Source organism: Corapipo altera, unplaced genomic scaffold (genome assembly GCF_003945725.1).
Source record: "Corapipo altera isolate COAL_440 unplaced genomic scaffold, ASM394572v1 44b, whole genome shotgun sequence".
Classification (NCBI taxonomy): Eukaryota; Metazoa; Chordata; class Aves; order Passeriformes; family Pipridae; genus Corapipo; species Corapipo altera.
The window spans coordinates 995,579-1,020,819 of record NW_020884932.1 but is presented as its reverse complement, the minus strand read 5'-3'; the positions used below and the strand labels follow the sequence as shown (position 1 = coordinate 1,020,819).

Genomic DNA, 25,241 nt, shown 5'->3' with positions numbered 1-25,241 from the left:
TGCCTGAACTCATCTCTGTTATGCGCATTACAAGCACACATCAAGAAGAAACCCTTCCAGAGAACGTAAGCAGCGTGAAAAAAACCAGTTCATCGGGAGATCACGATGCCACATCGCGGGAGCAGCGGGGACGGTGTCGCCCGAGCAGGCACTGCGGCAGCCCCGCCAGGGACAGCCCGCACCCCGCTCGCAGGATGTGAGCTCACGGCACCGCCCCTTCCCCGCCCGCCCCGCCGTGCCGGTTCCGCCGCCCCGAGTCCCGCCCCGCTCCATCCCGCTGCCTCCAGGGCCAGGGGGCCTGGCGCTGCCTGGGCCGGTGAGTGCTGCGGGGGGGCCCCGCTGCCCCGGGCCCGGCCTGGCGCTGCCCCGGCGGCGGGGCCTGGGGGCGGAGGGAGCGGCGGCGGCTGGGCCCGCCCGGGACGGGGGAGCGGGGGCCGCGGGCCCGGGGCGGCGAGGCGGGCCCGGGGCAGCGGGCGCTGTGAAACCCACGCTGCGTTTGTCCCCCAGGCTGACGCGGGAGAGCCCCGGCGCGGTGCCTGCGGCCGGAGGAGCTGCCGCCATGGGGAACCAGCTGGCTGGCATCGCCCCTTCGCAGATCCTCTCGGTGGACAGCTACTTCTCGGACATCCACGACTTCGAGTATGACAAGAGCCTGGGGAGCACCCGCTTCTTCAAGGTGGCCCGAGCCAAGCACCGGGAGGGGCTGGTAGTCGTGAAGGTGTTTGCCATCCAGGATCCGACCTTACCCCTGACGAGCTATAAGCAGGAGCTGGAGGAGCTGAAGATAAGGTTACATTCGGCACAGAACTGCCTTCCCTTCCAGAAAGCCACCCTGTCCGAGAAGGCCGCCATGCTTTTCAGACAGTATGTACGGGACAACCTTTATGACCGAATTAGTACCAGGCCATTCCTGAACAACATTGAGAAAAGGTGGATTGCTTTCCAGATCCTCACTGCGGTGGATCAAGCGCACAAGTCTGGAGTCCGCCACGGGGACATTAAAACAGAGAACATCATGGTCACCAGCTGGAACTGGGTTCTTCTAACTGACTTTGCCAGTTTTAAACCAACTTACCTTCCTGAAGACAATCCTGCTGACTTCAATTATTTCTTTGACACATCACGGAGGAGAACGTGTTACATCGCTCCCGAGCGCTTTGTCGATGGCAGTATGTTTGCTACAGAGCTGGAAAACATGCGGGACCCTTCGACTCCTTTGGTAGACTTGGCAAATAGCAATCAGCGAACAAGAGGAGACTTAAAACGTGCAATGGATATCTTTTCTGCAGGTACTTGGAGCTATCAGGAGAGACCAATATGTTGTTTCTGACTGTATAATCCAATGCAGAAAAATTGATTTGTTGTTTTGTTTGTCTGGTTTGGGAGTTTTTTGTGATGTTTTAGTTTGGTTTGGTTTTCTACAGTGGGCTTAGAGAACAACATGTCAAAAAACTTGCGTATTTTAAGCATAAGACCCAACCCCAAACCTTTTTCATTCACATAAAATGTACAGACACGACATAGTAAGCTACAAAACTTAAGTGCATCACCATTATCCAAGGAGGGAAATCACAAACTATTCTTTTATGGCACAGCTCTGCTCTGGGAAAGAGGTGGTTCTGCAAGGCACAGACCAGCATCTTCTCATGGCTGAGAAGCATGTGCCTCATGGGACCTGAGAGGAGGAACCAGTCGGTGGTCCAGTTGCCTGGGCGCTGAGACAGCTTTCAGGGTCATTTGGCAATATTGGCTTTAGAAGCCTCTTCTCATTTCATTTTCCCCACAAGTAGGAAGTTGGAGGAAGCTCCTGTCATAGTCTTGCTCACAAATATTTGTTGGAGTTTGACTGTGGGAGCCTATTTTGAGTCTTGAGCTTGTCTTGAGCAGTTCGACAGCCAAAAGTTTGACCTTTTTTTTTTTCGCCTTAAAGTGATTGAAAATATGGATTTAAAGTAAATGGTTATTTCATTTTATAAGCTGCTCTTTTGGCCAAACTTCCAGGACACTCCACTGATAAAGCAGACCATTGGGAGCAAACTGCAGGACTGGGTTCTTTGAAGTGGATTTTTGTCACGTACATGACACAGGAGAGTCTGTGTTTGGCAGTCGTGTGAGTGAATGTGTGCTGTCTCCCAGCATCTGCTGTGGAAGCAGAGGTTATTTCTTTACCTTCTGTAAAAGGGCTGCTTAGTTTTGACCTACTGCCCAATCCATGCTGACTTACCAGCACTCTTCTTCCACATGACGGTGATGTGGGTTCCTTTTCTGGTAATGTATTTTCCACCTGGCAGGTGGCTGAAGTTACTGCCTCATGTTTCCTAATTGCAAATTCCTCTGTTGTTGACATGTTTGTAATAAATTACTTGGGACATATTTCAAAGATCAAGTGTAAAAGCCAGGTTTTGGAATGTGAGATGTTATCTCTTTTCTGCAAATTAGTTTGGCAACTCATTTGCCTTAATTTAAATTCATCAAAGAGTCATTTAGGGTTTGTTCTTGTCCACATGCAGAAAGTAAAGTTAAAGCATCTGTTTATAATCTTCTTACATCTTTGACTTTTTTTTTCTTTTGTTCCCCAGGCTGTGTAATAGCAGAGCTCTTCACAGAAGGTGTACCCTTGTTTGATTTATCTCAGCTTTTGGCTTACAGAAATGGCCTCTTTTCCCCTGATCAAGTCCTAAACAAAATTGAAGACCGCAGTATCAGAGAGCTGGTAAGGATGGACTACTGCACTAGAACCATCTGTGTGGTCTGTTTGCAGTTTGTTTCACCTACTTTGGTGGCAGATTGCATATTGTTTGGGTTTGGGCTTTGGGGTTATTTTGTATTACAAATGTCTAAACCTTTAATCTTTCTCTCCTGCTCCCTCCCACTTCTGCCTGTCTCAAGGTCACTCAGATGATCCATCGGGAGCCAGATAAACGTTTAGCAGCTGAAGATTATTTGAAACAGCAACGTAACAATGCATTTCCTGAAATATTTTACACTTTCCTTCAGCCTTACATGGCCCAGTTTGCCAAGGAAACATTCGTGTCGGCAGATGAGCGTATATTGGTCATACGTAAAGATTTGGACAACATCATTCACAATCTCTGTGGGCACGACCGCACAGAGAAAGCCGAGGGAGAGACAAAAGAGAATGGGCTGGTTATTCTAGTGTCTGTGATAACATCCTGTTTACAGACTCTCAAATACTGTGATTCAAAACTGGCTGCTTTGGAACTGATTCTTCATTTAGCACCAAGATTAAGTGTAGAGATTCTTCTGGATCGTATTACTCCTTATCTGTTACATTTCAGCAATGACTCTGTGCCCAGGGTGAGGGCAGAATCTGTGAGGACACTAACTAAAGTTCTTGCTCTTGTCAAAGAGGTGCCACGCAATGATATTAACATTTACCCAGAATACATTCTACCAGGCATTGCACACTTGGCCCAGGATGAAGCCACCATTGTCAGACTTGCATACGCTGGTAAGAGAACATCCAGTCAAAACTCAGAATCTTGGGCTTTTCTGTATTTCCTTCACTGTTTTCCCCTCTGTTCAAAACCATCATCTAGCTCGCTGTTTCGATGTCAGTAAATCTCCCCACAAGTTTCAGAAAGGACTGCAGGTAAAGATACATGCATTCACTTAAGGTAACTGGTGCAGGTGGTAGTAGCCACTTAATAATTAGTTGACTTATACGAATAGGTGGGTTTCCAGTGTAGATCTGTACCCAAAGTAAATTATTGCATTTTAAATTGTTGACAAAATGCATTTGCTCTCTGCTAGATGAATTAAGTTTTAAGAAAGTTAATATCTGTTGTCCTCTGTAATTGTGCATGTAAAAGTAACTTGCAGAATGTGTACATTCTGGATGTAGCACACAGCAGGTCTGCTCACAGCTAAGGTAAGGGGTCAGAGTTTAAAGCCTTATGCTCAGGGAAGCAGTCCTGGCTTATTTCCCTGGATGGGCAAGAGTGTAAGGAAGAAAACTACAAGTGGTCTTTAAATGGCTAATACCGTGAACAGGGCTTTTTGACATGCCCATCCTTTGCTGCTTTTATTAATTTATCTTAATTGAAATTTCATTAGCTCAGAGTGTTTACCTGGAGTGACCTAGTTAAACTGAATAAATTCAAAACTAACTTAAAAGTATCAGTGTGTTACTGTGCTTCAGAGTTGTTTTCCCACAAAATGAAATTTGATATTCAGGGGCTGAAATTACATTATTTGCTATGTAATAGACTTGATTATACCATAGCAGATGTTTTCTTCATATGTTATTCAGATATGAGTTCTGCGTGGTTCAGGACGAAGTTTTATAGTCATGCCAGTATTTGCTATTTACCATGGACCCTTATTTGCTATTACCAGTGTATTTTCAGGTGTGTTGTTTTGGGTTTGGTTTGGTTTTTTTTAATTATAAACGTAGATTTCCCTTGAAAATGTCTCAGGTCATGTTTTTATTTCATTTACTAAGTAAACTGATAAAACTAATACTGAAGTTATCTTACGTTTAATGAATAAAACCAATTGCTTTAGGTCACCTTGGTCAGTTTAAATTTCAAATGAAAAAAATACATTGATACTTTGAAAGGTAGTCTATCTGAGTTAACTTCTGTTACTATAGTGCTGTTTTTGGAAGTGGTCAGGCTTACTGACTTAGAGGATTTGATCTGGACTGTGGACAGGCTCCATTGTCATGCTGCTGTTTTCTTGGATGACACTCAGAACGGCTGCTTAAGTGGGACTTCTGTCTCGGCATTATCATTCCTGTGCCAGCAGTGGCCTGACCCATATAGTGCAGCCTGAGTTGCTTCAGCATCTTCCGAACGGTGCAGAACGGTGCCAAATTGTGTGGATAGATATGGTGTCAAATATTCCAAAAGTGGATTCCAGGATAATGTTATTCCCTAGGATACATATCCTGGTGTGGTTGTTTGCTGTTATTTTGTTGCAGTGTACCAGACGGGAACCTTAGTTAATTCAGGCTATTTGGCCTTTAAATTCTATCAAGTTATTTAGTCACTAGGCTGAGATTAGGTGGCATTTAGGGCTAGTTCTAGAAGAATTAAATTAATATTTGTTACACTTAATATTGTTAGAATTTTTCCACTTGTTTACGTGACAAAAGTACTGTGTGATTTGATGTACTTGGTAGCTTTGCTGGGGGTCAACAGAGGTGGATTGACCAGAGCATGTTGTCTAATTTCAGTCCCATTTGTCCATCATGACTGGTACTGTCAGTGGCTATAACCTCTCATCAGGGAGATTATCAGACTGATGTAAACAGGCAAAGTAGAACAATTCTTAACCAAGAAGTTTTCCCTTGCAGAAAACATAGCGTTGTTGGCAGAAACAGCTCTGAGATTTCTGGAATTAGTACAGCTGAAAAATCTGAATATGGAAAATGAACCAAATGGTGAAGAAATGGATGAAACATCTCACCCTAGTGATAACTATGACACAGGTAATGTCACTTCTACTTACCTTTCCTGCCTATGATAGCAAATCACGGGGCAAAACTCCTAGTTAGCACTGATCCATCTCATCTCTCAGAGCTTAGCCTTCCTGTTAAATGGGAAGAATGCTTTGCCTCAACCACTGTGTGTTACAGTTTCATGCAGAGACAGACACCTCTGTTCTGGATGTTGTGAAAGACAAAGAAGTATATAAGTGAACATACTTTTCATCTCCAAAAGTCCTCAAGGCATTTGACTTGTAGGTGATGCTGGTGGCCTGGTTGCATATCCAGCTTCACTCATGGTCTCATAAACAAGTCAGCTGCAAAAACACAGATGTGCTCCAAATGCTGCTTCCATTGAAGTGGCAGGCAGCGCTGGCTTTAGAAAACATGTCAAATTATGGCATAGTCATAGTACTGTATCTTTCAGTTGTTCTTCCTTGTCTGTTCCTGTGCCTGGCAATTCTTGTCTGTCTCTTTGCCTGAAAAATCTAAATGTGTGGATGCCATTTGGCAGTAATAAAACTTTGTATTATAACTCGCCCAGAGAATGAATTAAAATCCTAAGGATGGATTTTCTTTTTCTTTTCCTTTGGAAGGACAGATGGTAATAAATGACCTGCATGTCATCTCCAGTGCCTTTTAGTGATGCATAGATTCCCAGAAGAATGCTGGGCAAGTCTTCTGAGCTGGAAGAGTTTGTGGTTAAAAACTGTCATTTCTCTTCTGGGCTAAGTAGATCAGTCTGTGACTAATCATAGCTGGTAAACATCCTGCACATACTCCATTTTGGAAAAAGGCAATTATCTCTTAACTAGCTGCAGGATGATACTTTAAGATAAAGCAACAACAAATGTACTAAAAACAAACATAAATCCTCTTCAAGTTCCTTCACATAAGGCATGAGTTGCTCAGAATTGCTGAGGAGTGAGAGAGGAAGCCTCATCATGTGGGCTGTATTTCTAAGAATACAACCTATCCCTTGAAATAGCTTGGAGATGAAAGGAAGAAAGAAGCTTGAGTAGTTCTATTCTTTTTACCCTTTTAGAAACCAAGCATGAGAAATTTGAACCCAGAAGGCAGTTTTTTCATGTGACTGACAGACAGAGTCATGATAGAAAGCAAATTAGCTGACCTTCTGACTGCAGGCAAACAGTAATCACCCCTGCAAAGCTGGGGCAGCAGTAGCTGAAATTTTTGTTTACTTGTTTGAGAACCTGTCTTATACGGCTTTCAATAATAGCCAGTGCATTAACAATTCTGTTATTTCCACTTAATAGAAATATTTTTTTAGTTGCTTCATGGAGTAGAAGCCATAGGCAAGGTCATCTTCAAATTTTTCATCAGTATCATTACGGTAACTGCAGATATTTAATGAAATTAGAAGTATTACATTTGCAGGGGTTGTTACTTTCCTCCTGTATGCTTAATGAAGTGAATCTATCTACCTACCTAAAAACATACTTTTTATCTGTTGTCAGTTCACGAATTTTGAAACTGATAGTCAAACAAACATATCAAACCAGAATTGCCTTGGAGCATTTTGTTTACTGTTGTAACATTGAAGCTGACTCATTCTGGTGCTTCTTCGCATCTGCATTTCATCTGTATACAGAATGAGCTAGATCATCTTCGTTGAAGTTACAAGTTTAGAATATACTGATCTGGGTGAGATTGTTGCACATTTCTCTGCTCTTTGGTCATGTCACCACCTCAGGTTTAGCCTGAAATCTTCGGTAAGCCCTTGTTAAAATTGTTGAGGTTCTGTTGCGTTGCCTGTCTTACTGAGTCAGGTGTTCTTCAGGATGACCTGTCACTGTAACTCCTTCAGCAGCAGGTAGTACATGTGCACATATTGCTTCTTACCAAGCAAAAGTTCATACTGTTGTCCCTTGCAGAGTTGCAAGCCTTGCATGAAATGGTCCAGCAGAAAGTTGTCACTTTGCTAAGTGACCCGGAGAATATTGTGAAACAAACACTGATGGAAAATGGAATAACACGTCTATGTGTCTTTTTTGGACGTCAGAAAGCCAATGATGTTCTTCTCTCTCATATGATTACTTTCTTAAATGATAAGAATGACTGGCATCTTCGAGGAGCTTTCTTTGACAGCATTGTTGGTAAGTATTTAGTTTCAGCCAAACAGAGTAGGAAGAAAATAATGTGTGTAAATTAACAGTTTCCAGGATATGCAAAAATTAAGTAGTATAAAAGTCCTTTCTTCTATATATTTCTAGAATTTATAGGAAAAGACTTTGCTGAATTATTAACTGTAAATGTTTCTTTAAGGAGTGTAGATGAAACAATGTAAATACTAATGTGTATTTCTTTGAGTCCAAATGTTTGGTGCCAGTGAGACAGAGGCATTTAAGTTTAGGGTAGATTAACTTAAAAATAAACTCTAAATGCTCTTTTTTGTTAGAGTCTTTGCTAAAGCTACTGACTTAAAAAAGCTCACCATAAATTATGACAAGCATATACTAAGATTTCTGCAAGCTTTCTACTAGATGTATCACTTCACCTGGTGCATATTCCCATTAACTTCAGTAGGTCTGTTAATATGATGAAAACTGTATGTTGGTATAGGCTAAAGTTATAACTGCAAAACTATTTTTAGTACCTTAAAACCTTGCTTAAAGATTCCTGTCACTTCAGAAAACCTAATAGCAATTTAAAAGTCTTAGCAGTGATGATATCAGCTGTTAAGTATATCTGATGCATCATATATGCTGGAAATTACTCCACATGACTGTTGCTGAGAGTCAGGGCTCAGGAATTGTGAGTCAAGAAAACTTTCCCATTGCAGTACCTGGGGGCAGAAATGGTACTTCAGGTGCATGGCAAGAAAAACAATCATGATCAAACTTTCAGCAGGGCCTTTATGGTATGTACACGTTCCATTAGGACTGGAAGCCACAAAATGCTGTGCTGGCAAACCCTCCCAAGAGGTGATGCTGATAACTTGTCAGAAATTGTTTAGAAGGAGCAATGGAGTAGCCAAAGCACAGGTCAGACTGTCCTGGCTTCTTGCAAAAGACAGAGAGATGTGAGGCAAAAAGTCAAGATAACCTATATTTTTAACTCCTCTCTCAATATCTGTTCAAAACCTCCACAGAAGAACTCAGATAAAATTCTGAAATTATAAACTGAGCTCTCTAACTCATATTGAAGTATGTGCAGGCACTGCTACCTGTAGCTGTTGGCAGATGTCCTTCTGTAACAGTGGCACTGAGGGCATTTCTCTTACCTGTGCTGTTTCTCCCTTCTTCCTGTCTTCCTTTTAGCAACTGGTTGCAAAATCCAGATTAATATGTGAACAAGTATATTGATTATTACCTTATTAGATTAGAAGTGATACAGTTATTTTATGTTTAATCTCAATTCTGATGGGAAGACATAGAATTTTCTGGTGTTTATCAATCTACTTCAGATTTTTAGGTGTTCTCTTTTTGTTTCAGGTGTTGCTGCTTATGTTGGCTGGCAAAGCTCATCGATACTCAAACCTCTGCTTCAGCAAGGTCTCAGTGATGCTGAAGAATTTGTCATTTATAAAGCCCTCAATGCTCTTACTTGTATGTGCCAACTGGGGCTCTTGCAAAAGCCCCATATTTATGAGTTTGCTTGTGATATCGGTGAGTTGGAATACTGGAGAATACCTTGTTTTTCTAGTTAAGAAAAAAATCTTAGTACTACATAAAGCTTCACCATCAGCTTAGCTGTCCAGACTGCAAACCTATAGTACTGTTTTAGACTCTACACAAAATTCTGTTAAGGAACTATTACTAATTGGACCATGTTAGTGCTCAAACCTCTAAAATAATAATTTTGCTCAAACAAATTGGAAGCATCTCCTCTGGTTGTATGTAGGACAGCAGCAAACAACACTTAGTCCAAAAATTTTCTGCTTTAAGATCTTTCCTTGTTCTACATCCCAATCTGCTATAAAGAAAAAATCCTGGTTACTTCTGGTAGTCCATCAGGCACATAACTTGCAAACTCGAACCCATCAGCCTTTGATGATGAGGGAATTCAGACAAATCGTGATGCTTTCTCATCCAATTTTTAACACCATAAAAACCTATTACCTGAATACAACCTTGAATGTAGAGTTAGTCTCTCTTTCCTCATCAGGCTTATCACTTTAATGTAGATGTGCCCAAAATTTACCAGCTATTTATGGAAAAGAAAATACCACCTGATCTTTTGAGATGTAGTCTGCTTCTTCTTAATGCTATGGCTTTTCAAATGCACTCAGAATTTGAGGCAGATGATCTGTTATTATATCTCATGACTAGATACAGTCCCTTGATTACAACTTCTTAAAATCCACATAATTGAGAAGGATTTCTGAGTCTGATGATCTTATAAAATAAGTAGTGACTCTTCAAGGAAGAGAGGAGAAGAAGGAAGGAATAAAATATTTACTTAAAAACTAAAAAAAAAAACCCAAATCACTGGTATTAGAATTCTCTGTAATTGTCTAGATTAATGTTGAGATTTATTTTTTGATTAGTCTCCATTGCAAATCTGTAGTTGACAATTAGGGATTGAAATGAACAAATAGGGAAAATATGCATTTTGGGAACAGGAAGGAAGCTGAGCAGCGTGAGCACAGTGAAATCCATGAAATAATTTCCTTAGTATAAGTGTTTTAACATTGGTGCTCTGCAGGAGAGAAGGTTCAGTTTGGGAGTAGTTCTATTGGAAGGAAATGACATCGCAGGCTGCCATATGCAGAATGATCTCTCTTCTGTATGAATGATATATTTTTTAACAACCTGTTTTTCTTTCAGCACCATTCCTGTGTCATCCTAATCTTTGGATATGTTATGGTGCAGTTGGATTTATCACTGTGGTAGCACAGTATTTGAATATTGCTGATGTCTACTGCAAGCTAATGCCATACCTCCATCCTTTTATCACACAACCAATAATACAGGTAATATTTCAAATAACATTAATGTGAATAAATCTTGACTAGTTGTGATTCTTAAGTCTATCCTGGCCATGGTCCTGGCTATAAGAATATTATATTACTTTTTTTTCAGTTAAGGTTAGAGGTGATAGAGGTTTTTGATCTCTGCTGGCAGGTTACAGAATGGCCATTGCTTTCCACGTTTCAAGAACTGTTGTCTCAAATTTGTTGCAAAATGCAGAACATTTTACAAAGCCTGAAATCAACAAGTACGTTTTTGGTTCAAACCTTTTCTGCCTTGTTTACAATCAAACTGTTGTAGCACTGTGCTAGTTTATAGAGTCTAGGAGGTGTGAAATGTTGGCTGTGAAACAAGTGGGTTTATGTTCTATGCTTTCATCTGTAAGGCTGAGTGTTCCAGCCCTGCCCCACTACTTCATTTGACTGTGGGCCTGACCTCTGCAAACATGAACAGTCTGTTAGGTAGCAGTTACCATGCCTACTATTTCAGGAGCACCACTCCTGTGATTCAGTGTTTTGCCAAGGGTAAAGACAGAGTATTCAGCTTGAATTAAGTGATTTCATAACTGCACATTCCTAGGAATGACCTGCATGATGCTAGTAATATGATCACATAGGCATCTTTGCATATAACTTCAGACCCTGTAGACTGCATCTCTTGGGAATTTAAGAAATATAAGAAATAGTTGGATTACTACACTGAGAAATGCATCCTGTGTTTATTTTCTTCTAAACCTTGCAGGTGGTAACTTCACTAAAATAACATTTTTACTTGTTTACATGTCCTTAGTCACCTTGTGCTGTGTTTTAGGCATTGATTGATAAATTTGTCTTTTTCACTTCCTGTTTCATTTTAGTGTATAAATCTTTTCTTTGCTATGCATCATTAAATATAGTAAGCAAGTAGGGGGCAACATTAAGTTGGATTGTAATAAAGTTCTCACTCTGGAATAATTGTGAAGTTGGTTTTCATGCAGACAGTAAGCTATGAGAAGCCTGTTATAGGAATGAGGGAAAGAGAATGCAGAAAGTCTCATATGACCAACACACATCTAATTTTCAAGAAAGGAGGCTAGTTGAATCTGGATTGTTGGTATATTGATGTGCAATGATTTTGAACTCCTATGTGATTTTCTTCTTATTTGAAAGCTTGAAAGCATGTCCCCAAGTCTGAACTGGAAACTGGTTTTTAGTACATGCATTCAGAGGAAGAGATTGTTTTATACATTAACATTTGCAGTTGTCCAGTTGCTGACTTTCAGGAAAGGAGAAAAAAATGGCAAACACTGTAGACATGAGATGACAGTGTTTGGTGCTAGATTTCCTCATGTTTATATGCATATCATCATGTTGACTGGTCTCTCTTTTTGAATTGCAGGTAGATAAAGAAATAGTCCTGCTAAGTGTACTTAAAGAGCCTGTCAGCCGTTCCATATTTGATTATGTCCTAAGATCAAAGGATATCACAAGCCTCTTCCGACACCTTCACATGCGTCAAAAGAAGAGAACGGGAGCTCTCCGTGACTGCCCGTCCCCGGAGGACCCTGCCATTGCACAGCTGTTGAAGAAGCTTCTTTCACAAGTAATTGGTTTTCATTTGTACTTTGAAAGTCAGGCTTGAGATGCTTGGGCTCTGTACACCTCCACAGACCCTGACCTTGCAGTTGCTGTTGTGAGGGACTCCCAGCCTGAGGTTCTGATCCTGCAAACCATTAACTCCATTGATTTCAGTATATGCTTGTGTGACAAGAAGTTCAGAAGTTAAAGATTTTTAAAAGATCTGCCAGATATAGAACAATACAACCTAAGTCTTGAAAAAATGATTGTATGTCTCAAATTTCTGACACCTGTGATGTGGCAGCATTACAGAACACTGCTGTGCATTGTGTTGGACAGAGGAGCATGCATTTGTTGAAGAGCTAGACGTGCAGTGCCAAAAGCAAATGGAGCTGGAAAGTCTCGAGGCTTATATGTGAAGAGGGGAACATAAGGAATCATTCACACAGAGTAATGAGAACTGGGTAGAGAAAGGACCGTAGCTGAGTATGGGTTTTTTCCCTATGGCTTGTGGGGCTATAAGCGTGGTCTAGGTGGCACTTAAGCAGATTGCACCAGATAGTGATCCAACATTAAGTGCTGTTCTGCCCTTTTGCTATTCCTAGCCCCATTCCTTAGGACAAAAGATATTCTTACACTACTGCAGCTTACCTTATGTCTTGTATACAAGAGCAATGTGCTGATGCTTTGAATTCTGGGGATGTGTTCTCTCCTACCACTTCTGAGCCAGTCATTAATTTTACTGCTTCTTAAATCTTCATGCCTTGATGCATGTTATTGCTCAAAAATAAATAATATTACCTTTTCTTTTATTCTGTAGGGGATGACTGAGGAGGAAGAAGATAAACTGTTAGCACTGAAAGACTTTATGTTAAAATCAAATAAAGCTAAAGCCAATATAGTGGATCAGAGCCACCTGCATGACAGCAGTCAGAAAGGGGTGATTGACTTGTCAGCTCTGGGAATAACTGGGAGACAAGTGGATCTTGTTAAAACAAAGCAGGATTCTGATGACAAACGTGGTTAGTATATTTCATGGTCTCTACAGATGAAGTTTGGCCTTTCTTTCAGGGTGTTCTCAGTAATTCAATATACATGAGTATCACCATCCCCACTGGATTTGCAATAAGAAAATTATTGCTAATGTTTGTAATAGGAGGTGGTGAAATGTTCTCAGGATCATTGAAGATGGAGATTTTTTTCCCCCTGAGAATATTTTAAATTATTTTGACGGCATTTGCAGTAGTTATGTGTGCCAGTTGTTCAGCTGGTTGTGACAAACTCTAGTGACTCATGGCTACAGTGTAAATGTTGAAGGCTACATTTCTGCTCTCTCTGTGTCTTCTCAAGAAGCGCTGAGCTCTTTAACTGTGAAAATTCTGGATATTTTCTTGAGGTAGCCTGGAGAAAACTGAAAAGTCCTCAGGCTGCCACTGAGGAGTTGCCAGCTGTTGCTCACTCATCAAGTACAGGCCTTTGGCCTTAGGGTTCTTCAGCTTCTCATCCACTCCATTGAACTTTTTTACACTCCTCTTTCAACTCCAAAAACCTCTTACATTTCCTTGTTCAACTCTGAAATCCACTTGCTGTTAACTATTCTAGTTCTCTGTATCCTCAAAATTCTTCTTTTCCAGACAGTTTGAGCTTCCTCTTTGCTCTCTGAAGCTTGTAAGTCCCTCCTCTGTTACATCACTGATAGGTTCTGTGGTTTTAGATAAAAAATACAGAAGTACCTGCAAACCATATAGCTATTGCCATCTTATTTCCAGAATTAGGATCCTTATCTGCAAATGTTTTGCGTATCATTTTAAAGGAAAGTACAGAAGTACAGGATTTTTCATTTTTTTTGCATTCTTGAATCAGGAGTCAACAGGATTTTAAAGGTAGTGTGTATGAAGTCTGTATTTGAACTGATTTGTTTCACCCAAAACTGTCACCTTCAAAGTCTGCATGCCTTTAATTTTCTTCAATGACTTTGTCCAAATTTAATTTGTCCCATGTTTTTATTTTTCTTTCTATATTTTACAGTTCTAAGTGACTCTAAAGGAATCCTATTTACAGAGATAACATTCTTGAATCTACAAGTGATGATGCAATTGTGATGGAAAACTGATTGTATTTGGCACTAGCAATGATTTGCATACTGTGCTTTTAAAAATTTATCCCCAATGTCTCTGCTCATTGCAGGGTGGTTGGACTAGATGACCTTGGAAGGTTCCTTCCCACCCAAACCCTTCTATGATTCTATAAGAAAAATTTATCATATGATGCAGTCTAACCCTGCAGCCTTCTAGATGTGAACTTTCCCTATAGTGAAATGATGTATTGCATGAGTCAACTGTAGGATTAAGAAGGTGTGAACACAAGTGGCAAGTGCTTTGTTTTGTTTCCCTCCCTGTCAACTTACCTCAACAACCTAGCAGTAGGGTTTTCTCTGTATATAAATAACAATCTGGCATGTAAACCTTGGACTTCCATGCAGTCTCACAGTAATGGGTAGCCTGAGTGAATGTTGTTATGATAATGTTGGTTGGGTTGTTTTTTTTTTCTTCTCCTTCCACCTCCTCCGTCCCTCCGAACTGCTTATAGCTAGAAAACACGTAAAGCAAGATTCAAATGTAAATGAAGAATGGAAAAGCATGTTTGGGTCCCTGGAACCAACAAACATCTCCCAGCCGATATCCAAAGGACATGGACAGACTACTGATCCTGAAGCCATCCAGGCTGGGAAACCACTTCGTTCAGAGTCCTCAGCTGGCATTTGTGCCACTTTGTCATCCTCTCCACAGGTATACCTGAAAAATACTATGTTCTCATCCTAAACTGAAATGATTGAACTACTTTAGAGTCAAGTGGGACTATAGAGATATGGTGTTCTTGTTTGGAGGTTATTTAACATTGGTCATGCTACTGCCAGGCATCTTCTCTGGCAGAGTCACTGACTTTCAAGTTCTTATTTTTAAAATAGGAACTGAGAAAGGATTGAAGTAAGTTTAGTCTCTTGAACAGAAGAACTTCACTAACAAATAGATGCTTTGCACAAAAAGATGGGGCTTTGTGGATTAGACAATTATTAGGTAAGCTTTTCTGGCAGGGAAGGCTTTTCCTCAAATTGCACGTGCTGATATGTGTTGTGAGGAATAGAAGAGGTGTCATGATTTTAACTTGGAACTGGTGTATGGCATCACAGCTGTACCTGTAATACTTTGCACTGACTACAGAAGGATGGGCTGGAAGCCCTGCAGCCTGTGGAGGCATCTCTCAACCCTGAACACTATATTCTATTTGGGTTCTAGTTGGAGATTACTTCTGCTGGTTTTAAATGAGTGTCCACTCTGAACTAAGAGGGAAACAATGACACTTCTGTTTATAAAGACCAATATAAACAAATAATCATTCGACAGCTAACCTGTAGTTCTGTCAGTCTTGAGAGCAATAACTGCTTCTGTAATAGTCACATTAAGAGTTGTCCTCAGCAGATTACAGTTTCTCCAAACAGTATACAGAACATATGAGGCAAATGGTAGAATAAGTGAATGGTTAATCTTTTCTATAAATTTCACTATTTTTAATTTTTTCACACAGGTATGATTTTTTTTTTAATGCTAATTCATTGTTAATTGATTCAATATAAAAGATTTTTCCATTTTTATTCAGTGTGTGTGACCCAGAAATCTTAGGAGCGGGTTTTATCTGTGTGTAGAATGTAAGGCATATATTTATAAATGCTGATCTCTTGCAGGCATCTGATGGAACAGTTGTTCAACCCAGGAAACCAACCATGCAGGCCCTGAGCAGTACAGCGTCCCCATCCGCACACCAGTTACGCATCACCACGTGCAAAACCGAACTTCAGCAGCTGATCCAGCAGAAGCGAGAGCAGTGTAATGCAGAGAGACTTGCCAAACAGATGATGGAGAATGCTGAGTGGGAGAGCAAGCCCCCACCTCCAGGTACATCACAGTCCACTGAGGTTATAGATAAAAAATTATACATCTATAGATATATATGTATATAGATATATATAGATATAATTTGAGTAAAAACATCATTATCTCATGGAAGAAATGCAAGAGATAAGGAAAAGAGGAAATCATTAGTTTAGGAAATGTGCCTACTATGCAGAACACCTATTTGGCAAAATACATGCATGACTTATTGTGCAATTTAGAAGTGAGCAAGTTGGCTTTTGCATTTAATATTTAAAATGCCTTAGCTCTGTGTTTTCGGTGCCATCTGTGTTTTGCAGCTGTAATGACTATATCCTGATATAGCTGTTGGTGGATGGATCTTGGTTCATGTTCCTAATTAGGTTGCGAAGCCAACACCAGACTTTATGGTTTTATTTTTCCCTGTAGGATGGCGTCCCAAAGGATTGTTGGTAGCTCACCTTCATGAACACAAGTCTGCGGTGAACCGCATTCGGGTCTCTGATGAACACTCCATTTTTGCCACTTGCTCAAATGATGGCACAGTGAAAGTCTGGAACAGCCAGAAAATGGAAGGAAAAACCACTACAACCAGGTAGCTTTAAAACTCATGGGATTTAGGGGCTGCTGTTTTAGAAGGAAAAATAAAGTAGAGCAGAGAGCAAAATATGAATCACTTGTGGGCATGCTGAAAATATCAATAAGGAGATATACTGGTGTTCCTCTTGGCTTGCAGCTATAAAATATTAGATTGCTGCTTCAATTAGTTAGTAAAGAAAAAATCCCTAGCAAATGCAAAGGGACTGCTTTGCAGTCATAGTAATTACAGGCTTTTTGATTTAATTTCTGTACATATATAAATATATTCTTGTGTTGCTGTTTAAAGCCAACACTGGCTTTGTTGCTTTCTGATTTTGGAACACTTAGAAACTGTTACTTTCAGAGCTCTTTCAAGAGTCATTGGTTTTAAGTAGGTAATTATATTGAAAGAAGTAATTATATTTTTTTTAAGTGCCACCAAAAATATCTTCTTTTTTCTCTCCCCCTCTCTCTCTCTTTACTGTTTAGATCAATTCTGACATACTCTCGGATTGGAGGACATGTAAAGACACTTACATTCTGCCAAGGCTCACATTACCTGGCTATAGCTTCGGATAATGGTGCCATCCAGCTTCTTGGTATTGAAGCTTCAAAGCTCCCTAAATCTCCTAAAATTCATCCAATACAAAGCAGGTATGTACTTAGAGCAGTTAAATCTCGCCACACTCAGAGCTCAAGCTGTTAGTATATTCCTCAGTTAGATCCTTTAATTTGCTCTAGGCTTCCTGCTGGCCGATCCCAGGCTGTACTAGAAGGCTGTAATCCCTGATTTTATCTTGCTTCATAAAGAACAGGAGCATTCTTAGCTCTAGGTTATTGGTGCTTCCTGTGTCGCTGAAGTCATTACAAGCTTGAAACATTCAATCTGAATAGTTCTCATGTCCTTTATTTATGCACTGGGTCCATTAGTTTCTTACCTCCTTTGTTACAATCTTAATACTTAGAAAGTAATTTAGAAAGTTCTTTTACAGGTCATTAGAGAAATGTTTACAGATGTACAACATGTGATTTGGCCTCGGACCTGCAATTTTTTTCTCCCAGGCATTTAATGTGATAAGGTAGCAGAGATATGAGTAATGGGGTACTATTTTGGGGAGTCTTTGGGGCTGGTTTAGCTCTTTATTACCTCCATATGAGCAGTTTTTGAATATTTGGCACAGATTCAACAGCTTAATCTTCCAGCTTGGGTGGGGGACATGTCCAGGCCTCAGCAAATCTAGCAACCATCTCGAAGATCTCTTTACTTGCGAAGTAAAAGTAAGGTATCTGTCTCAAATATCCTCTCTTATTAGAGATTATGTTCAGAAATGAAATAAGATAAATCCAGTGGAGATGCAAACTATAAACCAGATTTTCCCTTTTGGTATACAATGCATTTGTGCCGGAAGAAGGTGTCAATTTTGCACACGCAGTAAGTGATTGAGGACAGTGCTGGCTGTATAAAATGAAGAGGGATGTTCCTGCCTGTAAACTCTGGGTAGATGAATATCTGAAACTTGGAGCATGAATCACAGAATCATAGCATGGTTTGGGCTAGAAGGGACCTTAAAGATCAGCTAGTTTCAACTCCCCTGCCATGGGCAGGGATGCCTCCCACTAGATCAGATTGCTCAGGGCCCCATCCAGCCTGGCCTTGAACACTGCTAGGAATGGGGCATCCACAGCTTCTCTGGGCAGTCTGGTCCAGTGCCTTATTGCCCTTACAGGAAAGAATTTCTTCCTAACAACTTAACTAAACCTGTCCTCTTTCCGTTTGAAGCCATCACCTTGTGTCTTATCACTACATGCCCTTGTATAAAGTTCCTCCCCAGTTCTCTTATACCCTCTTCAGGTACTGGAAGTTGCTATAAGGTCTCCCCAAAGCCTTCCCTTCTCCAGGCTGAACTACTTCAACTCTCTCAGCCTGTCTTCATAGGAGAGGTGCTCCAGCCCTCTGATCATCTTCATGGTCCTCTTCTGGACTCACTTCAGCAGGTCCACATCCTTCATGATGGGGCTGCAGAGCTGGCCACAGTATTCCAGGTGGGGTCTAACGAGTGGAGCAGAGGGGGAGAATAACACCCTTTAACCTTCTGCCCATGTTTCTTTTGATTCTTTTGTTGTGGTTGGCTTTTTTGGCTGTGAGCGCACATTGCTGGGTCACTTTGAGCTTCTCATCAGCCAACACCCTCAAGTCTTTCTGCTCAGGGCTGCTCTCAGTGTATTCCCAAGCCAGCCTGTGTTTGTGCTTGGGATTGCCCCAACCCAGGTGCAGGAGTGAGAGACCCAGAGCAAAGAGCTATGTTTAGGTTTGCAAAGAGCTGCTGACAGCCTTTTACTAGGCTTGCAGTGGAGAGATCTGAAAGAGCATAAGAATCCATTGTACTAAAATCAGAAAGTTGTTTCTGGCAGATGCCTTGAGCAGTGACAAGAAGAGGAAAAAGCTGCTCAGCATAAGCTATTGGAAAGAGTCTTAAACTTGGGAGGAGTCATACCTGTTTCTAAATTAGTTTTTTCTTTCAACCCAGGTCCTTAGATCTGAAGGATGATGGCTGTGTGGTAGATATGCATCACTTCAATTCAGGAGCCCAGTCAGTACTGGCTTATGGTACAGTCAATGGATCTCTGGTGGGATGGGATTTGCGATCTAGCAGCAACGCTTGGACACTGAAACATGATTTGAAGTTAGGCCTCATAACTTCATTTGCTGTGGACATACATCAGTGCTGGCTGTGTATTGGTAAGCCTGCATTTCTTGCTAATTTCTCTCTCTTCCCTGCCCCAACCCCTTCTTTCTAGTTTTCATTTTATAGTAACTATAGCTGAAACTTTTGCTTGATCTGATTTTACTAGCATATGCTTTTCTCAAATAAAAGGAAATAAATACCTTCTAATCTATTTTTGCGAAGTATTCTGTCTGCTAAGTACTTGAGAGTGAAGTCCATCTCCCTAGGAACAGAGCACAAGGATATGGGCAAAAACTCAAGTATTTATCCCTCTGACTATGGAGAACTTTTTCTCACCAGGAACAAGCAATGGTACCATGGCATGCTGGGACATGAGGTTTCAGTTACCCATCTCCAGCCACTCTCATCCTTCCAAGGCCCGAATCAGACGCCTGCTCATGCATCCTGTGTATCAGTCTTGGGTAATCGCAGGTAAAAGGTCTCTTAACGTACCTCACAACCCCCAGAGGCTGTGATTAAAGCAGCTTTTGTTTCAGCTTCTGTTTCAAGCCCTGGGGGGACTTAAAAAGAAAAAAAGTAGCATTAAAGTGTTCTGAAATTGAGAGACAGCCTTTACAGTTCTCATCTTTGGAGCATTGCAACTCTCATGAGGGGCCATCCCTGTGTACTCTACCACATTATAAGGACAAAATAATATGTGACTTTATAAGGACAAAATAATATGTGACTTTATAAGGACAAAATCTTAGGAAAGGTAAAACTCCATTACATACATTGAAGTTGATAGGAGTTCTCCCACTGCCTTCTGTGGAGCAGAGACTGAAGGGTGTCCCATTCCAATTCCCACTTGAATCTAATCCAGCTATGTCATGGGTTAGAGCTTTCAAAAATATCCCAAGATTCCTCATCTGGTATGCTCACAGCTGCTTCATCCTCACTGCTTGTAGCACTGTCATATACTTCTATGTGTTTGTGTCAGGAACATGTTCTGAAACGGACAAGTAACTTAAACTAATCCTACAATAACAAAATTGATTAAGTTGCTGTAAAATGAGAGTAATTTGAGTTTCATATTTTACTTCCTTCTTAAGCTTCACTTAGTTATTAACCATCCTGGGAGATAAAACAAATTTCTTGAAAATACATGCAAATAAAGCAAGCTTCCTTGTGCTTTTTAGTTCATTTCCTCCCTGCTAAAGACTAAAAGACTGACAATGTTCATCCTTCTGGAGCATTAGTCTTGCCTGCTAGGTTGCTGCCAGGCATATAAACAATCCCTTTAACAGAATTCTTTGCATGTCCACACCAAACATGAGCGTGGAACATCACTGTAGCTAGTGAAGTCTATACCTTTGGATAGCTGTCTTACCTGCACAGGAGTGTCCTCTGAAGTCCCTGATGACCATGCTGAAAGAACTGTCCAGCCTTTTCAAAGTCATCTAGGGAGGAAAGTGAGGGTTTTATACATTTTTAAAAGGGGTAGGCATTAAAACAAGTTTCATTTAAAATTGTTTAAATTAGACGCTGTTATTAACTATAGTGAAGCTACTTCCAAGCAGTAAAACCAAAGTGCTAAAGCGAGATTAACACAAATGCTACAGGGAGCAAGTGGAGAGTGTCTCTATGCCATACCCTCTGTGATGTCAGTAGAACAAGTAGCAAGAGCCAACCAACCTGTTTTATATTTTTTGCATTGGCAATATCTTTCCTGAAGCTGTTCAAGGCAACAATGAAGTCTCCATGTGGGATATGGAAACTGGCGATCGACGCTTCACTTTGTGGGCCAGCAGTGCACCACCTCTTTCAGAACTGCAGGTCTGGTCTCTTTCTTTTCCAGTTTCTGTTGAGTAGCCAAGGCTAGAACAGGCTTAGACTACATGCTGTACATCAGTACAGTTACCTGCCTCTATGGCTTTGCCACTTTGGCACAAGGAACTTGCCCTGGGATTTATTTTTGTCACCATAATTGGTTTGCTTGTCAAAATTAAATCCCCTTTGTAAAACAGCAGTGTTACCTGAATCTTCACCGATATCTCCACTCTCTGTGGAATGTACTTGTAACACTCACTTGGTATATCCAGTCCAGATCTTAGAAAACCAGTGAGCCAGTCAAGCCTGTAAAGGTTATGGCAAAGCCAAAATTCATGGTGTACTTACTTTTACTTGCTTTTTCTGGGATTGCACATGCTTCTGTAATCACCTGCTCTTTTGCACTTTTTTTCTGTAATATAATTGCCACTTCTACATTTAACTGCTAGTTAAGTAGTGGCTCTTCAAGGAGTTAATTGGGGAAGGAGCAATCTGGAATATCATTCTAAATCACAAATACATACACAAAAATAACCACAGCTGCTTCTATAGATGTTGTAAATGCATATCTGGAATCTACCTAAACTTAAATCTGTACATACTACAAAGATTGCAGGTGTTGAGTTCATTTTGGTCGTGTGCTTTGCACACAGAGAGCTCTGTGATCTAAGCTGGTTTTCTGTTGTATATCTGTCCCTTAACGCCCTCATACCCAAAAATTTAAGCATTCACGTGCTATTCAGTATGATTTATCTTCCTGATTCTTTTAGAAATATTCTCTCTCATTTGCCATCACTGAGAATGTAACTTCCACGATTCGATAAAAACCATTATGGAGAGTTCAATCTGTTGCATTGCTCTATAATATATTAATATGTGGCCCCTTAAAGTGACTTGGTATTTGCCAGAAAGTTCTGGAAATTGGGTGGATGAATGTGGCAAAGAATGCATTCCCTTTCTGAAGCATGGCAACAGCTATTGGTGATAATATATTTTTATATATCCCTTTTCCCTACTAGCCTTCTCCTCACAGCATCCATGGAATATACTGTAGTCCGGCATCTGGTAATCCCATATTACTGACAGCAGGCTCAGACATGAAAATAAGGTAACAAAACTAACAACTTTCTTGTTTGTCACCCTCCCCTTTGCCCCTGCTGGTGTACTAAATTTTGCCAAGCATTGCCTAAGTAATCTCCAAGAAGTCAAAACAATAATGCTGAAGATGTGTTCATTGGTAAGCATCAGCGACCTAAGGGAATTGTTTTTGGCGGAAGTACTGTAAAACTTGGTGCTTCTCTGAAACACAGTGTGTATCCTTCTGTAAAGTTCTTGATGGGCTGCATGACAAGAAAACAATAACTCATGTGAGCTTGATATAGGTGTAGATTTCTCTGCATCACTCATTTCCTGAAAGCATATAGTGTTTGTGCCCTCTCATTTTCATCATAAGAGCAAGGCTGCTTTTAAACAGCTGTTTTAAACTGACAAAATTGAATATCTCACCTTGATTTTGTTTCTTTCTGTTTAGGTTTTGGGATCTAGCCTACCCTGAGAGATCATATGTTGTTGCTGGAAGTTCTAATTGCCCCTCTGTTTCCTACTACAGGAAGATAATTGAGGGCACGGAGGTGGTTCAGGTATTTTGCTTTGTTTGATAGACACCTACTCTGCTTGCCTTTTGGATGGCCCCATGGATTATATTAATTACATGATGGTTTTGATTATAACTCTCCTACCTTTTATGGATGGTGTCAGCATTGCATTTTCAGGCAGTTGGGAAGAACTTATTTTAAAAGAAAAATGTCGTTTGTTTTTGACAGAATTAGGCTCACCAAAAACTACTTACACAGAGAAGCCATGTGATTCTTCTGGAATATTAAAATCTAGAGTTTTAGCACTTTTGGTTTTGATCAGTGTTTGGAATGGCTTTTGTGTAGCCATTGCCTTAGCGAGGCAATGTGAGATGTACTGGCACCAAAATAATACAGTAGCTGAATGCTGAAGTTTTTATTACATCCTTGGAAGAGACTTTTAGAACTGGCAGTATTGCTAGTTGTTGAATAGCACAATGTTTTGTTTCAGTTCAGTGGAATGAATGCTACTTTAAAAGTGACTAAAAAAGTCAGTTGTGGGTCTACCCTATGCACGACGATATTTTAGTGTTTCATCTAAAGTTCTTACACAATTGCATTCATGCTATTGAACCAGTTTTTATAAAAACTCTGGAGAGGCAAGATGTGTGTGTTGCTGTAGCTTTTTTTCCCCCTATGGGAATATCAAATCTTAGCATAATTGAAATGAATCTAAGAAAAAAACATTCCCTAATCAAAGAGCTGTAATGTCAGTTCAGATTAAGATTAGGTTGTGTGTGATGAAAAGAAATGAACCAAGGAGTAATCCTGATAAAACTATCAAAGGGTGTGAGGTTTTATGTTTGGGCATTGTTTGTTTGATTGCTTGTTTATTTGAAGAGGTTTTTTAGTTTTCTTACACTAACAACCTAACATGTGACAATTTGTCTTTGCAAATGCTCACTTTTCTGTAAATACTATTTCTCACTTTTTTTTTTATACAGGAAATTCAGAACAAACAAAAGCTGGGGCCCACTGATGAGACCCCTCGGAAGGGTCCAGAGTCTCTCCCAGTTGGACATCATGATATTATCACAGATATTGCAACTTTCCAGACCACACAAGGGTTTATAGTAACTGCGTCAAGGGATGGAATTGTTAAAGTGTGGAAATAAAAGTTGTATTAATATATGATATGTAAATATTTGTAATAAAGAAATAGTGTTATAATGAAGTTTTCAAGGACTGTTTCCAGTTAATGGAATGGAATGGACTTTAAAGACTATAAAAGTGATGATAAATTTGGTTACCTGTATTCTACCACCCTGTCATCACTTCTTTATCACTTCTTATATTAAAGTTTTTTGGTATCCACAGCATTTCCTTGAGATACCAAGCAATATATGAATAAATTACTTAGCCTGGTTTTGACTACATTGTTCTTCAAGAATCTTTCTGAAAATTATTTAAAGGTGTCCCACATTACACATTCTAAATGTGCACAAAGTACAAGTACTTCAGTGTCTGACTGCTCCTATGTTGAATCTGAGAAATGAAATAAGAACCAGTGCACTAATGTCCCTGTACATTCTAATAGCTATAATAAAGTCCACTTGAGCTTCCCTCCTTGGTACTTGCATTTCTTTACATCTGTGGTTCCTCTGCAGTGATTCCATAGTCTCAGCTCTCAGAGCCGTTGGGCTGTTAATTGTCATTTGAGATCGGCTTAACCTTGTGTCAGATCCTCAGCTGTCCTTTGACAATTATGTCCTTGATCCTCAGCTGTGCCTTGCATCCACCTTGCTTTAATCTTGAGTCTAATGCTAAGCTCTGCTGTCCTGGGAACCTAAAGTAGCCCTACCAGGCTAGTGTTCTCTGTCTATCAAAAATAGCCAAAGCACAAGCTTTCAGGAGGAACTATTTCCTCATTGTGCAATGTTCATATGAGAGGCAATTCTGGAGGTCAGACAGGGGCAGTAAACTTTCTTACCACTATTACACTGTCTGATCCAGTTTTTCAGATTTCCAGATCCTTTTCACTCTCCCTCTTGTAAGTTTTACTAACTTATTCCTTAGCTGCTGTTCCAGATTCTGCTTTTCCCCCTGAAACAGGTGATTCACCTCCTCTCCATGGATGGACTCAGAAGGTCACTGACAGCAAACATCATTAATTTGACAAGTTTCTTTTGTGTAGCTGGAAAAAAATGGAAGACTACTTCTCTACAGAGTGTCTGATGGAAGCAAGGAATGTTCTTAACTTGTGAACCGGGTTCTTTGAAGAGACAACACATGAAATAATGACTTGTTTAAGAAGAGTCTCAGAATTCACTGGAAAAAACTATCTGCTTTTCATCAGAGTGTGCATTACTTGGACAATTTAGTGTAGCAGGTAGACATTGCCCCAAGTATAACATGTTCAAAAGAGGAAGTAAACTCAAGAACAGTGTGACATTTCTTTGCAGACCTTATTATTTCTGCTCTCTGTTAAGCTGAACGAAGTTTTTTATTTGCTTGTGTAGAGGAGCTGATAACTGTCCTTTTATCTTGTATGAATTCAGGAATAAGGTATGTTTTCTCAATCCACTTGTATTGCAGATTAGCAAGGAAAGGGGGGGTAAGTCAAGCTTGTTCTACTGCTGTATCCATTTGCTGTGTAGTTCTAAACAGGTCCTTCTACACCTGGTGAAAGGAATCATCTCTTTGGCTGTATTGGTCGGTTAA

General features: G+C 40.3%; 1 protein-coding gene across 1 annotated transcript; it reads left to right on the top strand.

Annotated features, from left to right (window-relative positions):
* The first annotated feature begins 253 nt into the window (after positions 1-253).
* Positions 254-24,146, top strand: PIK3R4 (phosphoinositide-3-kinase regulatory subunit 4). The gene is made up of 20 exons (XM_027659502.1): positions 254-316; positions 508-1,289; positions 2,580-2,713; positions 2,890-3,472; positions 5,321-5,455; positions 7,348-7,569; positions 8,908-9,081; positions 10,243-10,388; positions 11,764-11,967; positions 12,763-12,964; positions 14,532-14,731; positions 15,685-15,895; positions 16,301-16,466; positions 16,940-17,104; positions 18,979-19,190; positions 19,477-19,608; positions 20,852-20,952; positions 21,966-22,054; positions 22,478-22,586; positions 23,525-24,146. Exons 2-20 carry the CDS (start codon positions 560-562, stop codon positions 23,693-23,695), a joined length of 4,086 nt encoding a protein of 1,361 aa, XP_027515303.1. The 5' UTR covers positions 254-316; positions 508-559; the 3' UTR covers positions 23,696-24,146.
* Positions 24,147-25,241: the final 1,095 nt, after the last annotated feature.

Excerpts from the sequence above, each read along its gene's own strand:
- PIK3R4 (XM_027659502.1), top strand. The coding sequence starts at position 560 with ATGGGGAACCAGCTGGCTGGCATCGCCCCTTCGCAGATCCTCTCGGTG. Across the intron at positions 12,965-14,531 it reads GGATTCTGATGACAAACGTG|CTAGAAAACACGTAAAGCAA; the intron begins GTTAGTATATTT and ends AACTGCTTATAG. Across the intron at positions 14,732-15,684 it reads CTTTGTCATCCTCTCCACAG|GCATCTGATGGAACAGTTGT; the intron begins GTATACCTGAAA and ends GATCTCTTGCAG.